The 15125-nt window shown below is 38.3% G+C and overlaps 1 protein-coding gene across 3 annotated transcripts in view; it reads left to right on the top strand.

Moving 5' to 3' along the window:
* The window catches only part of HNRNPR (heterogeneous nuclear ribonucleoprotein R), a 34773-nt gene extending 20572 nt beyond the window's left edge, over nucleotides 1-14201 (top strand). For all 3 annotated transcript variants that reach the window (XM_062190612.1, XM_062190611.1, XM_062190610.1), the window contains 5 exons: nucleotides 542-677; nucleotides 3725-3930; nucleotides 8164-8313; nucleotides 12674-12795; nucleotides 12934-14201. In XM_062190612.1, the coding sequence (XP_062046596.1) occupies nucleotides 542-677; nucleotides 3725-3930; nucleotides 8164-8313; nucleotides 12674-12795; nucleotides 12934-13546 (1227 nt within the window). In that variant the 3' untranslated portion in view covers nucleotides 13547-14201. The remainder of the gene's footprint in view (nucleotides 1-541; nucleotides 678-3724; nucleotides 3931-8163; nucleotides 8314-12673; nucleotides 12796-12933) is intronic.
* The last annotated feature ends 924 nt before the right edge of the window (nucleotides 14202-15125 follow it).

The raw sequence follows: 15125 nt of genomic DNA, 5'->3' as shown, positions 1-15125 counted from the left end.
TTTAAATAAAACACTTTCTGCTAATAGCTTTTTATAAAATTTTACAAAGATTATGCTTTCATAGACAATTAAAACTTTATATATTTAGAATTCTGTTTTTTGTATAGAATGTGAAATTCTTCCATTGAAACATAGTTGTTACTCTTAATATATTGTTATTTCGACTATGATTTATTTATATCTAATTTCATTCCTAAGGACCCTGAATGTTTAATCTCAGGTACTTTTTCTGAAATTCTCTAGGAAAGAATTTTCAGACAGATACAACTGAGATATGACATAAGACTTTTTAAAATAAAATGAGTAACTTTGAGTCCTTTTTATATAGAGGAGTTTTGAAAGTTAACAAAAGGAAACCAAAGCAAGAAAGCATAATAGTGAAATTTAAAACATGAATTCATATAAAGGGCAAACATGAGGGAACTTGGTGAGTTCATGAAGCAGGGAGTATTTGGCCTTAAATTGTTGGATTCTTTAGATAAGATCAGTTGTTCTGAGTTTGGGGTGGTTTGGGGGTATCTGGCTTTTTTCTTCCTTGCAGTGTGACAGCTATGAAATTCGCCCTGGTAAACACCTTGGAGTGTGCATTTCTGTGGCAAACAACAGACTTTTTGTTGGATCCATTCCGAAGAATAAGACTAAGGAAAACATTCTGGAAGAATTCAGTAAAGTCACAGGTAAAACAAAAATGTATTTAGAAATTACCTTTGTGATATCTATTATACTATTGAGAAATTTGCAAATGCTTTTACAAAACGAAAGGGGATGTATATTACCTGAGTCTCTTGGGTCAAACTAAATTGCTTCCTTTCTGTTTCATAGTGGTTTGGACTAAGCAAGCTCCCTTGTATCCTTAGTTTCCCTGAAATGTGCCCTTTGCTTCTTTGTCTTAATTGAACCATGGCTTTTCTAGAGCCTTTCCTTTGTGGCCCTAAAGTGAAGGCTTCTTTCTCTGATAGTGTACTTTAGGGCCAAGAGGAAAAAAAGTTTTTGCTTCTTCCTGTTGATTTTTAAAATTTTCCAATTCCAAATCCATGGAATTGATTGAGAAGTACATTTTATATCACAGGTCTATATACATTTTTATGTAGCAGTTTACCAAAACTTATTTATTACTCATGATTTATTCTGTTGCCTACTTCATTTCATTTTTAAAATGCTGATTGAAATCAACTCCGGCTGCCTGTGATTTATTTATTTATTTGTTTATTTGAGAGACACTCCCCAAATGGCCGAAATGACTGGGGCTGGGCCAGGCCAAATCCAGGAGCCAGGAGCTTCTTCTGGGTCTCCTACGCCGGTACAGAGGCCCAAGCACTTGGGCCATCCTCCGCTGCTTTCCCCGGCACATTAGCAGGAACTGGATCGGAAGTGGAGCAGCCGGGACTCTAACTGGTGCATGCTGGGGCTTTAACCCACTGCTCCACAGTGCCAGCCCCATTACCTGTGTTTTTTTAAAACACCATTTTAGACTACTGCCTCCCCTTGTAAAAATTGTTGCTTTATATATATATTTTTATTTTATTATTTTTTTTTATTTTTGACAGGCAGAGTGGACAGTGAGAGAGAGAGAGACAGAGAGAAAGGTCTTCCTTTTGCCGTTGGTTCACCCTCCAATGGCCGCTGCGGCCGGTGTGCTGCGGCCAGCGCACCGCGCTGATCCGAAGCCAGGAGCCAGGTGCTTCTCCTGGTCTCCCATAGGGTGCAGGGCCCAAGCACTTGGGCCATCCTCCACAGCACTCCTGGGCCACAGCAGAGAGCTGGCCTGGAAGAGGGGCAACCGGGACAGAATCCGGCTCCCCAACCGGGACTAGAACCTGGTGTGCTGGCGCCGCTAGGTGGAGGATTAGCCTAGTGAGCCACGGCGCCGGCCCTGTTGCTTTATATTTTTGTCTTCCAGATATAACATCCTTTCTCCTTCCTTGAAACTGTCATCTGTTCTCATTGTTTTAGACTTTTTAATCTGAAATTTGCTTCAGGCTCACATTTTTCCTTTCCTACCCTAAATAGACTGATTTTTAGTACCTTTAATATCCATGTGAATGAACCATCCAAGGCACTGGACTCCTAGTTCTATGACCACCTTATCTGTAATCCTTTACTTCAGCTCCATGATATCCAGGTCATACTCTGGATCTTGTCATCAGAAATTCTGTTCATTCTGAAATCTTGATTTGGCGTCACACTTTGTAACAGTGGCCACTACCCATTATAATTTTGTTGGTCAAATACTGCTACTGGCAAAGTTTTTTGAGTGCATCACTTTTTTTATTATCTACAAGCAGTTTTCTGACTTCATATTCATTTATATATTCCTTTGGCAGATGTGTATTAAAATACCTGTTAAACACTAACATTGTGCCATGGGCTGGGGTACAGCAAATAAGAGACCTATTCTCTGCATTCACAGAACCTACATTCTGGAAAAGGAGCTATAACCCCAAATTAAATAAATATTTGCACATTGTCATAAAGCACTGTGGAAGGGAAAACACAGGATATTTAACTAGAAAATAGCTACTATCCTTGGTTTACTAATAAGGTGACATTTGAACCAAGACCTAAGCGATGAAGATGTAGTATACCAAAAGCAAAAGGGGCTCCATTCCAAGAGAGTGGCACGTGCCAAGTCTCCAAGGCAAGAAAGAACTCAGTATATTAACGTAACTGAGAGAAAGCCATTGTTAAGAGGTAAAATTAGAGTAGAATCACATGAGATAAAAAGGCAGAGCTTTTGTGGACCATGTAAAGAGATTAGATTTTATTACACAGATTATGAGAAAGGCATTCAAAGGTCTTAAGCAGGGAATAACATCTGTTTCTTGTTTGCAGAATGTTATTCCTGCTGCTATGTGGATAAAGGTTTGGAGAGAGAATCAAGAATAGAAGCTGATAAATTAGTTGAGGCTGTTGGTAGTTCAGATAGAAGACTGGACAAAGGTATTAGCCGTGGAATGCAAAAGAAATGAGTTTGGGACTAGATAGAGATGAAACAAAGGAAGAAATCAAGAATACCTCATCAATTTTTGGCTTGAGAGCCAAGTAGATGGCACTGTTTACTAAAGACAGATTTGGGGCATGGTGGTGTAATTTGGGATGTGGTGTTTGAAATGTCATAAGGGGACATGTTAAGCAAACACATCTGGAGCTTAGAGAAGTCTGGGCTAGAAATAAAAGCTAGGCATTTATAATGATGTACATAGTATCTAAAAGCACACCTGAATGACACTATCTGGAAAATACACATGAAGCGATAAGAAGGCAAAGGACTGATATCAGCGGGACACCAGTAGTTAGTGACCACCTTCATTTTTAGTAAAAATAGTAATTTTTAAGTTAGGTTTAATTTAAGATTTTTGTCACTGATTAGTTATTAAAAGTTACTTCTCTTGGGTTTATATTAAATTTGTTTTTAGGGTCTTAATATTTAAATTATGAGGCTAAGTTATATCAAATATTGTAAAATATTGTAGAACTTTAAATGTCACAGTGATTAGACCTGTTACATATGGCTATACTGTTAGGTCCCTAAAATTAGAGGGGAATGTAAAATACTGTGCCACACTGTATCTAATTATGCTGATCTAATTGTCTACTAGGTAACAAGTGACTCATTTTGAGGTTTCTTCGATTAATTTTTGTCGGCAAATGGGTTTAGGTCTGCCTGATCGTTAGGTGTGTGGTGGATGCTTTTGGCTTATATATCTGGCTGTTGGTTTAACAGAGGGTTTGGTGGACGTTATTCTCTATCATCAACCCGATGACAAAAAGAAGAATCGGGGGTTCTGCTTCCTTGAATATGAGGATCACAAGTCAGCAGCACAAGCCAGACGTCGGCTAATGAGTGGAAAAGTAAAAGTATGGGGAAATGTAGTTACAGTTGAATGGGCTGACCCTGTGGAAGAACCAGATCCAGAAGTCATGGCTAAGGTAAATGCAATTACTTGGGGTGGGGGTAGGGATATCATTTCAATTTTGTACTAAGAATAAAGCTCAAATATTTCGAGTTTTATGATTAAATACAAATTGTAGCTATTATCTTTTAGCTGTTTAGTCAAGAAGTGATTTAACACTGAGGCTACAGACTGTCTTGGTGTCCTGTAATAATTTCCATTAATCATCCCTTTTCCTGCAGATTAAATGTGTAAGAGGAAATGAAATAAAATCCCTTCAATTGAAAGTATTTCATACCACTATTTTCTGTATCCCACAAAGTGCTACGCACACATAAGCATACAGACTTTTAAGACAAGGTCTTGTTGAGTAAAGAGAGAAGTAATGTTTTGGAGTTTATAAACTACAGTCTTTACTGACTGTTCTGCAACTTTTATTATGTGGCTTTGAATTCTTTTATTTAGATTTATAGCTAATTTTTCTTTCAACTTCCCTTAGAGTATTGAGCCCCATGAAGAAAGGCAAAGGATTGTTGTGTTTGCTATTAATTGATAGTGGCAAAATATACATGACAATTCCTGTTATCAGTTTCTTCCTACGTCCTATGCTTGTGTTGCCAGGATCTTACCTGTCAAATGGTGGTGCCGTGAATCCTGGTTTTTAGGTTTTCTTTTGGATGACTTCTAGGGTTCAAGGGACACATCAGTTGAATCTGCTGTTTGTGTTGAGTTCTTGACTATTTCAGTTACGTCTCCTCTCTTCTTAGGGAGGCATCAGCTCTGGATGGCTGTGAATAACTGATTGGATTCTTCTTGACTGAGAATTCCTTTCCTTAAGCTTTTTATTCTAGGTTTTGAGGAGGCAAGTTGTCACTAGTTTGGAGATGGACTCCGGTTTATACTAGTATGATATAGTCTTTGTAGGCAAAAACAGCTTTGAATTATGCAGAAAAAAAATCCATTGAGAATGAACCAGAGAGGCTCTCAGAAGTGCCATTCAAATGTATCTTTTATCTCATATTGTTTGAGTAGATGAGCGACTAGGAAAGGAGGTGAGAATATATCCCTAATTTTTTATTTCTGGTTTTTATTAGTTTAATTCCAGCTGTTTCTTCTCCTGACATAATTATGGCTTGGGACAATCTACTCAACTTAGATATCGTTTATTTTATTGGGGTTAGATAAATATGTTATGATCCACTACAACTTTGAATCTACCTGTAGAAACTAAATGTAGCCTATATTGTTTATTCTACTTGAGAAAATTTAAAAATAGCAATTTAGATGTATTATAAAATCTGGAAACCTAAAATATAGCTAGTAATTTGCTTACCAAAACTTTTTACATACTGCTGGTAACCTTTCATATAGTTTTATCTTAAATCATTTTTGGGGTTAGAAAATCTCAAGATTTTATTCTGCTGTTTGTTTGCTCATTAAAACTTGCACTGTTCACTCTTAGCAGTGTTCATTGAAGATTCTTTGCCAATTTGGGTTAGCTTTATAATCATTAAGAACTTCAGGGTCCCAGTCTTTGGGCCCCCTGCACTGCATGGGAGACCCAGAAGAAGCTCCTGGCTCTTGGCTTCGGATCGGCCCAGCTCTGGCCGTTGTGGCCATTTGGGTAGTGAACCAGTGGGTGGAAAACCTCTCTCTCTCTCTGCGTCTGCCTCTCTGTAACTCTGCCTTTCAAATAAATAAATAAATCTTTAGGAAAAACAAAAAACGGTTGCATCAGGCATTAAGATTGAAAAAAAAGAAAGAACCTAAGAGCCTAAAGAGACTTTTCCTGTTAATATTATTTTTAAAAGATCTGTTTATTTATTTGAAAGGCAACGTTACAGAGACTTGGACTTAAAAGGACTTGGGCCATCTTCTGCTGCTTTCCCAGGCCATGGCAGAGAACTGGATCCAAAGTGGAGCAGCCAGGACTTGAACCATTGCCCATGTGCGATGCCAGCCCTGCAGGCAGTGGCTTTACCTGCTATGCCACTGCACTGGCCCCTACTGTTAGATATTTTAAACACAATTCTATCAAGTAACTTTTAGATAGTAGGTTGTGGTTTCTTCACAGAAAAGAATAAAAGATTGATGTTGTTTGAGGTGAAAAATCAGTGTTGGGAAGATTGATATTTAGGCTAGACCTCCCTCAGTATGACAGTGTTGAGAAAAAGGGGAGGGAGTAGAGGTGAAAAGTGTCAGTCCCCACCCTCTTAGAATTAATACTCTCCCTAAATTCTTTTTATTCATATAGCCCTTTGAGGCAACAGTATGTTCAGTAGCTATATTAATTTTTTGTTTGAGTAAGTAATATATGTGCTTACTTAAAAAAATCATAAATTATATAGAAATATATAGACAATGGAGTTCCCACTTCTCCTGTCCTTAATTCTTCCATGGATGATTGTTGGTAACTCACTGTATTCCCTTTTTTTAAAAAAGATTTATTTATTTATTTATTTGAAAGTCAGTTACAGAGAGAGAGGGAGAGAGGGAAATCTTTCATTTGCTGGTTCACTCCCCAAGTGTCCGCAGTGGCCAGAGCTGGGCCTGTCCAAAGCCAGGAGCCCAGAGCTTCTGGATCTCCTTCTTGGATGCAGGGCCCCTAGGACTTGGACCATCCTCAGCTGCTTTCCCAGGCACGTTAGCAAGGAACTGGAATGGGAGTGGGATGTTGGCACTGCAGGTGGTGGCATGACCTACTGTGCCACGTGCCAGCCCAAATTTGCTTTGTTATTCTGTTTCTCCGCCAAGTGGGAACCCTGTAGAAGCTCCTGGCTTCAGCCTGGCCCAGCTCCAGCCATTGTAGCCATCTGGAAAGTGAACCAGCAGAGGGAAGATTCATTCTGTCTCTTTCTCTTTTTCTCTGTGTGTATGTGTCTTCCTCTCTGTGTAACTCTCAAATAAATACATAAATAAATAAATATTTTTAAAAAGTATAACGTGCTGCCAATAGTGTGGCACAATGCTTGCTTACCATATTGACTATAAATTTTTACTCCCATTTCAGAGGTATAAAAATGGGGGGAAATGTGTTACCAGTAGTGTATCCTGGCAATCTCTATATCAGCCCTTAGAGCTCATCCTAGTTACTGTGGCTGCATAATATTCCATTCTGTGGGTGTACCGTAGCACATGCATACTTGCTGGATGTTTCTGTCCCTTTTTTTTGTTGTTGTTAACAATACTGTAATGAATGAACTTGTACCACATCAAATGATACAAGTACAAATGTGACTGTAAGATGGATTGTAGGCTGAAGCTAAATGGATCTGTAATTATTAAGGTATTGCCACATTCTTCTCTAGGGGATGTACTGGTATATTCTATCACCAGCACAATATAAGAGGACTGTTTTCCTCATCCTTGACAAAATAGTGTGAGGTCACACTTCTGGATTTTGCTGGTCTGATAATATGGTATCTCAATGCTGTTACGACTTGTATTTCTTACTATGTATGAGCTTGAGTTTTTAATGTATTTGGAGGACCACGTGTTTCTTTGTATTAAACCATGGATTCATGAATTTGCTTATTTTTCATTTGTTGGGATTTTTCTTATTTTCTGGTGCTTTGATAGAAAAGATTATCTCTGTGATATGTCATTTTCCTTTTGACATTACTTATGGTATTTTTTGCCATATAGAAGGCATTTACTTTTAGTAGTATCACTCTTAGATTTACTTTTGTTTTCTGCCAGTATTTTCACAGTCCCCACCTTTCCTTACCATTTACATTTTTAGTCTATTTGGAGCTTATCTTGGTATATAGTGTGAGGTATGGACCAAATTTTAACTTTTTTCCTGATAAGCCTAGTACTAATTCAATTATGTAAATACATAGTTTGTGTTTCATAGGGCTAGGCTCTAGATTTCTCATGTATTGTTGTCCTGTTGTTTATTTCATAAGAATCTTAAAAAGTTATCTGGTTCTAGGGAGAGAAAATAGGAAAACTCATTGAAGAGGGAACTTAGATATCATGTTAAATTTGTGAATTAACTTAGCAATAATCATGTGTTGGTTTCTTGAAGGATCTGTTCCTAGTGTTAAATGCTTTAATGGTAGGGGTAGAAGACAGGAACCAACAATTTATGTAAATTGGTGACTAATGTCAGTGTTTTCTTGACAGTTTCTTATACTTCCTGTAATGTTATTTTTAATGCTAATGTTTTGGAGAAGAAAAGCCTGTGCCTGAAGACAGGAAGAAATACTTGAACACTTTAGCTAAAATTCAGTAGCCAGTGCCAATCTTGTATATTTGTTGCTATTAGGTGAAAGTTTTGTTTGTGAGAAATTTGGCTACTACGGTGACAGAAGAAATCCTGGAAAAGTCATTTTCTGAATTTGGAAAACTTGAAAGAGTAAAGAAGTTGAAAGATTATGCGTTTGTTCATTTTGAAGACAGAGGAGCAGCTGTTAAGGTAGAAATTTAGAAATTTTACTTGGTACCTGAATTCTGTTGTTGAAACGTGTAAACACATAAAGTAACTTTAAAAACAAATAAAATTGGTTTTTAGCTTTTGCTAAACTTTGGAACTTTCTTTTTAATGATCTCTATAAAATAGTACAACAAGACTGTATTTCAGTGCCACATTATTACTGTGTCTGTGATCTCAGGTAAGTTATTTTTAATCTCTGTTACTGTAAGCCTAACATTTGATAGCATGATGCCATAGAAGTATTATGAGATGCAATCATTAACTGCTGTAAATACTAAACAGGCAGTAACTATATTATAGCTTCTTTCTGAACCTCAGCTCTATAGACCTATGAGAGAAACCCAGTAGTATACATGACTTTACCATGGTATAGGATCTTTTAATTTTGTAGATGTATTTTGAGGATGTGGCTGGTTCTTTATATTTTTGCCTTCAGTCTTTTTCTTTCTTCTCTCTGTTTCTCTCTCTCTCTTAATACTTATTCATCTACTGGAAAGGCAGATCTTTGGTCCACTGGTTGACTTCCAAATGCCTGCAACAGCAAAGGCTAGGCCAGGCTGAAGCCAAGAGCCTAGAACTCCATCTCGGTCACCATGTGTATCAGCAGGAAGCTGGATCAGAAGAGAGCAGACAGGCCTGGAAATACGGGATGAGGGTTTCCTAAGCAGCAGCTTAACCCGCTTTGCTGCAGTGCCTGTCCTGCCTTTAGACATTTTAGAGTGAGAATAGTATTAACTCTGTTTCATTGATGTCAGTAATTGTTAAGGGATACTTGTATATAATAGTTGATTTGTTCCTTGATGATAGTAATGAAAAGTGTGGGGAAAATGTTTTTGTATGGTTTTTAGCACATAAAACCTGAATTTTTTGCTGCTTTCCATTGATGGTGAGTCAGTACCATCCTTAACAGGTAGAATTTTCAGATTCTTCCTCCTGTTCACGCCTTTCTTGGGAGAGAAAGAAGACAAAACACTAATAATCTTTTTTAGGTAATTAGGAAGATGGGTCCAAATTGCTCAGTGATTCAGGCTTGATTGTGGGTGTTTTTGCGGTCTTTTAAAATTTTATTTATTTGAAATTGGAAATGAAAAAAAAAAAAAAACCTGGTGTTAAATTGGAAATGGCATAGAAAATTAATTAATTTAAAAAAATATATTATGTAGGATCTCTGTCTTTAATGTGCTGTACACTCTTATTTAATGCTATAACTAGTACTCCAACAGTATTTTTTTTCACTTTGTGTTGCTATATGGGGGCAAACTGGTGAAATCGTTACCTAATATATACTACATTGATCTTCTGTATATAAAGAGAATTGAAAATGAATCATGATGTGATTGGAAGGGGAGAGGGAGCGGGAAAGGGGAGGGTTGTGGGTGGGAGGGAAGTATTGGGAGGGGGAAGCCATTGTAACCCATAAGCTGTACTTTGGAAATTTATATTCATTAAATAAAAGTTTAATAAAAAAAAAGTATGATCACAATAAATTAAAAAAAAATTTGAGAGATAGAGTTACAGTAAAGGTCTTCTTTCCGTTGCTTCACTCTCCAAATGGCCACAATGGCCGGAGCTGCGCCAATCCAAAGCCAGGAGCTGGGAGCTTCTTCCTGGTCTCCCATGCGGGTGCAGGGGCCCAAGGACTTGGGTCATCATCTACTGCTATCCCAGGCCATAGCAGAGAGCTGGATTGGAAGAGAAGCAGCCAGAACTAGAACCGGTGCCCATATGGGATGTGGGCATCTCAGGCAAAGGTTTAACCTGCTGCACCACGGCATGGGCCCCAGGCTTGATTGTTTTTCTACAATTTCTGTCAGTGGGATCCTGCCACTTCTAATTTGAGCATTTTGTTTGTTTGTTTCTTGCCCAGAAAATAAAACAGACCTTATAGAAGCCTTGACTAGGATAGAATTAATTGGTTTAATTATTGATGGGAACGAATTAGGTAATATTGCTCATAAAATTCATGGTTTAGTACAGAATTAAGTGTTTGGCTTCTGAAATTTCTAGTATTATAGAACTAATAAGCTTGTATAGTTCTTTATTATTTATTTTTTTAAAAAGATTATTTATTTATTTGAGAGGCAGAGTTACAAAGAGAGGGAGAGAGAGAAAGAGATCTTCCATCTGCTAGTTTGTTCCCCATATGGCTGCAATTGGCAGCCCTGGGTTGATCCGAAGCCAGGATCCAAAAGCCGAAAGAGCTTCTTCTGGGTCTCCTACATGGATGCAGGGGTCCAAGCACTTGAGTAATCGATTCCACTGCTTTCCCAGGCCATAGCAGAGAGACAGAGAGAAAGGTCTTCCTTCTGTTGGTTCACCCCTGAATGGTCGCTGTGCCCGGCATGCTGCACCCGGCGCACTGCACTGATCCAAAGCCAGGAGCCAGGTGCTTCTCCTGGTCTCCCATGTGGGTGCAGGGCCCAACCACTTGGGCCATCCTCCACTGCACTCCTGGGCCACAGCAGACAGGAAGAGGAACAACCAGGACAGAATCTAGTGCCCTGACCGGGACTAGAACCCAGTGTGCTGGCGCTGCAGGTGGAGGATTAGCTTATTGAGCCCCGGCGCCGGCCTTTATTCAGTACTTTCTAAATACTCATTTTGATTCCATTGAAGAACTAGTAAGATGGGGCTAGTGTTCTGGCACAGCAGGTTAAGCTGCTGCCTGTGATGCCTGCATCCAATATTAGAGCGCCAGTTTGAGTCCCAGCTGTTCCACTTCCAATCCAGCTTCCTACTAAGGCAGTGGAAGATTCCCAAGTACTTGGAGTGAACCAGTGGGTAGAAGATCTTCCTCTGTCTCCCTCTGTCAGTCTTTCAAATAAATAAAATCTTAAAACTAGATGGTTTGTCAGATAATCTTACAAAATTACAAAGTTTCAAATCCAGGAATTGGTAGTCACTTCTCCAGTATGGTCAGGGCAGAGGGTAGATGTTCCACTTTTTTGTTTATATCTAGAAGCTTTTGTATACTTGCTCAGTTGCTTTAGCTGAAACAGCCCAAAGCCTCAGGTGGTAAAAGGGGAAAATGGAAATCTAAAGGAGGACTAACTTGTAAATCACTGGAAGCTTTTGATGGATGGAACATTTTATTATGTATGCTCAAAGAGGGGAAGTTTGTATTGGGAAGCAAAACATTTGGTGAGGAGGTGACATTGTGTTATTAAGTTCGTGAGTCTTGGAATATGGCAGAGGTTGGTAGATAGAACAACACGAATAAAGGTCTATCACGTGGAATGCTTGATTCCTGCTTTCTAGATGATTGTTTATGCCTTCATTAGACTTTCTGGGCTCTGTTTTTAATTGTTAGAACAAAGTGTGTTCCAGATTAAGTAGCATGAAGCAACCTATACTTTTTTGTCAGTATCTTATTGAAGTTCACAGAAAACCACCTAAAATAGCCTCATTTGTGTTTCAGATCCTTGTAATTTTTGTGTGAGAGCAGTGTAAAACCTGTATATTTAATGCCACATGTTTATTTAATAATTTGATCTTGAAAAGTTAGTTGTTTTTGTCTGGCTTGTATTAATACAAATATTTTTTCCTAGTGTAAGTTTGCTTCTTTGGTATGACTAACATGTAACTTAATTTAGAATTAAGGAACAGCTATAGGCAGCTCTTTTATTCTTTTAAATATAATATAGGGATTTCTTTTTTTTTTTTTTTTTTTTGTAATATAATAGAAGGGCACAGGTGTTTGGCTCAGTGGTTAAGATACCACGGGACACCTGCATCTCAAATTGAAGTGTCTGGGTTCAAGTCCTGGCACTGCTCCTGATTCCAGCTTCCTGATAATATGTATCATGGAAGGCAGCAGGTCGTGACTGAAGTAGTTGGTTCCTGCCAGCCACACAGGAGACCTGGATCGAGTTCTAGTCTTCTGAGTCTGGCCTAGCCTAGCCCCAGCTGTTTCCAGCATGTGAGGAGTAAGCCAGCAGATGGGATGGGAGATTTATCTCTCTCCTTTGAAATATATAAAAATAAAATTTAAAAATACAGTGGGAGGACATCAGTTTTGTTCTTGGTGCAATTTACATAAAACAGGTTAGGGTTCAGGGAAACTTCACCTTCTGGCTGTATCCGTCTTTTAGAATCAGCAGGAATTGCGATTAGCCACAGGAGAGAATCAGGTTGAGTTCCAGGCACCTGACTTTGGTCTTACCCAGTCCTGGTTATTATGGACATTTGGCACTGAACCAACCAATGGAAGATCTCTCTCTCTCTCTCTCTTTCATGTAAAATGAAAATATGTAAAAATTTTAAATAACTTGAAAGAAGTATATTAAATGACATGTTATATTTTAAAATTTATTTGTAAAATCATTTTTCTAATTTTGCATAGGCTATGGATGAAATGAATGGCAAAGAAATAGAAGGGGAGGAAATTGAAATAGTTTTAGCCAAGCCACCAGACAAGAAAAGGAAAGAACGCCAAGCTGCTAGACAGGCCTCCAGAAGCACTGCGTGAGTCTGCATTTTAGTAGATACATCTTTGAACAAGGAGTAATTTGATAATGGAGATCAGGTGAATGAAATAAAATCAAGAAAAATCTTGAAGCAAGCTAATTTGATTTTTCTCTTCTCTCTTCCCTTCATTGCTAGGTATGAAGATTATTACTATCACCCTCCTCCTCGAATGCCACCTCCAATTAGAGGCCGAGGTCGTGGTGGGGGGAGAGGTGGATATGGCTACCCTCCAGATTACTATGGCTATGAAGATTACTATGATGATTACTACGGTTATGATTATCACGACTATCGTGGAGGCTATGAAGATCCCTACTACGGCTATGATGATGGCTATGCAGTAAGAGGAAGAGGAGGAGGAAGGGGAGGGCGAGGTGCTCCACCACCACCAAGGGGGCGGGGAGCACCACCTCCAAGAGGTAGAGCTGGCTATTCACAGAGGGGGGCACCCTTGGGACCACCACGAGGCTCTAGGGGTGGCAGAGGGGGTCCTGCACAACAGCAGAGAGGCCGTGGTTCCCGTGGAGCTCGGGGCAATCGTGGGGGCAATGTAGGAGGCAAGAGAAAGGCAGACGGGTACAACCAACCTGATTCCAAGCGTCGTCAGACCAACAACCAACAGAACTGGGGTTCCCAACCCATCGCTCAGCAGCCGCTTCAGCAAGGTGGTGACTATTCTGGTAACTATGGTTACAATAATGACAACCAGGAATTTTATCAGGATACTTATGGGCAACAGTGGAAATAGACAAGTGAGGGTTTGAAAACGATATGGCAAGATACGATTGGCTCTAGATCTACATTCTTCAAAAAAAAATTGGCTTAACTGTTTCATCTTTAAGTAGCAGTTTGCTGCCATTTGTATTGGGCTGAAGAAATCACTATTGTGTATATACTCAAGTCTTTTTATTTTTCCTCTTTTCATAAATGCTCTTGGACATTATTGGGCTTGCAGAGTTCCCTTATTCTGGGGGTGACAATGCTTTTATTGTTTCAGGCTTCATTTTAGCTTCAAAACAAGCTGTTAAATCATGCTTTTGCAGAACCTTTGGTTTTGGACAGTTTCATTTTTTTGGATTTGGGATAGATTACATAGGAGTACGGAGTATGCTGTAAATAAAAATACAAGCTAGTGCTTTGTCTTAGTAGTTTTAAGAAATTAAAGCAAACAAATTTAAGTTTTCTTGTATTGAAAATAACCTATGATTGTATGTTTTGCATTCCTAGAAGTAGGTTAACTGTGTTTTTAAATTGTTATAACTTCACACCTTTTTGAAATCTGCCCTACAAAATTTGTTTGGCTTAAACGTCAAAGCCGTGACAATTTGTTCTTTGATGTGATTGTATTTCCAATTTCTTGTTCATGTAAGATTTCAATAAAACTCAAAAATCTATTCAAAACATTACCTATTTCAAATTCAATTGTGTCCTAAAACATTATTTTATTTGTAATCCTTGCAAGGAATATTGTTTTCAAAGTATAACTGCCTATGTGAGTGATCAAATTCACACAAAATTTCTTGTCTATTCCAACATGTATCGTGGATGTCAGACTGAGGCTTAGTCTAAATTCAAGTATTCCAAGTAGCACTTCATTGATTGGTGTTCTCTCATAGTTTCTATTAATTTCGAAATTTTATCCATTATTTTAAAAAAAAGGTTCAAAGACTTTTGAGCATTTTTGCAGGCATTGGATAACTTGTGTTAAATGAATAAAATGGGGCTGGGGAAGCAGACTGCAATTTATTTTGACCCATATTCATCATAATGGATAATTGGCTGAAGACTTTATTTGCTGGATAAGTGAACATACATACAGGGAAAATGCTTAGTACTGTAGCGGCCAGATGCACTGTGGACTGAACCTCAGTTTCAGCATATGTGATTGTGACTACCACTTTAGTTATTGGTTTAGGAATATAATTACTTTTTGCTGTGTAAATATGCTTTGAGAAACATGCCTTTTGAGAGAGGCTTAAAATATTCTAGTAGTCATACCTCTGACTTTATGGTAACATGTCTTTTATTATATTTTTTTACTATCCCTAATGGCTAAATTTTTGGTTGGCCAGAACATAAATATCTAAATTCTGATTTATTCTATTGACTTTCTTGCTTGAGAATGAGAGGAACAGAAGAATCTAAACTTTACAGTGCAGAAAAGTCTGCATCACTTTCAAATTAGTATCCTATTTTCCCTTCCATTTTATTCTTACCTTATTCTAAAATGGTTTTATAATGGTAAAATATAAGCCATTGGGGAATAATTAAAGTAGACACACCATTATTTTGTGTTTCGTTTCTGTTTGGTGTCTTTTGTGATAGCA

The sequence above is a fragment of the Lepus europaeus genome, chromosome 5 (assembly GCF_033115175.1).
Source record: "Lepus europaeus isolate LE1 chromosome 5, mLepTim1.pri, whole genome shotgun sequence".
NCBI classification, from domain to species: Eukaryota; Metazoa; Chordata; class Mammalia; order Lagomorpha; family Leporidae; genus Lepus; species Lepus europaeus.
Note: the sequence above shows the minus strand (reverse complement) of the source record. Positions and strands in the feature narration are given on the sequence as shown.